Here is a 1,071-nt window from a genome sequence, read left to right as displayed (position 1 = left end):
GAATGATGTCTCAAACAACTCAATGTGGACAATATTGGACACAATGGTGAATTAACAGCAGAACCAGACAATATGCGGCAAAGCCATGAAGACGTGAATATACAATCGAAGGAGCGCACAGGCACGACTTCGCATTGATATTCTTATGTCGTGAATTGAAACCACAGACGCGACAAAAGAGACAAATTAATGCAGCCATTCAAAAACGATAATGGCATGAAAATGCTGTAACATACCATACAAATACGACAATATACTAAAAATAAGACACCAACAAATCATACCTCTCCGCCAGCAAACTGGCGACCTCCTGTTGCGCACTGGAGAAATCGGCCAATTCGGCTTTTTTGGCGTCCAATTCTTCAGTCAATGACTCGATTTTCACGATTTTGTCCGACACATCGGCTCTCAATACTTTCACCTCGTGCTCGTGCTGCGCCGAGCGTGCCTCGAGACTAGTTTCCAATCGCTGCACTTGGATTTCTGGGAGTGGATAGATATTGGAGTGGGATGATTGGGGGTTATGAGCTACCGTTGTGTGGGGGTGATTTGATCAGGGTAAATAAGATTCAATATATAAATAAAAATTTCTGAGAAGGAATTGAATAGTGGGGTGGAGAAATTAGGACACAAAAGGACAGTGTCAGGATTAATTGGTGTGCTCTGGTGTGTCATTTTTCCAAAATGTGATCATGAAATGAATACAAAACCTCCAGAAATAGATACTCCGGAAAATGTTCTTAGAGCTTAGATTTGTTAATTCGGTTGAAAACTTAAGAAATTCTAATTCGGTTTTTAGGGCCTTGAAGACATATACTTTATTTTTTTTCAACAGGCGTTCAAACAAGCACATGCTACAGTGAATATGTAAATGTGTAATGTGACAAGTTCACATACAATTACTACTGGAAAAGGTGTACATAAAACAAATTGGAATTATGGATAACATCGTTTATTTATTTTATACTATACTATATATATATATATATATATATATATATATATATATATATATATATATATATATATATATATATATATATATATATATATATATATATATATATATAT

The 1,071-nt window shown here is 35.4% G+C and overlaps 1 protein-coding gene across 1 annotated transcript; it reads right to left on the bottom strand.

The window, feature by feature from the left end:
* Positions 1-284: 284 nt before the first annotated feature.
* Positions 285-483, bottom strand: SARC_16994 (hypothetical protein; the record flags this gene model as incomplete). Its single annotated transcript, XM_014288904.1, has 1 exon — positions 285-483. A coding segment is annotated over one exon (199 nt), but the record flags the coding sequence as incomplete, so codon positions are not given.
* Between the last annotated feature and the right edge of the window lie 588 nt (positions 484-1,071).

Source organism: Sphaeroforma arctica (assembly GCF_001186125.1).
Source record: "Sphaeroforma arctica JP610 unplaced genomic scaffold supercont1.9467, whole genome shotgun sequence".
Lineage (NCBI taxonomy): Eukaryota > Ichthyosporea > Ichthyophonida > Sphaeroforma > Sphaeroforma arctica.
This window is presented reverse-complemented; position numbering and strand designations above follow the sequence as displayed.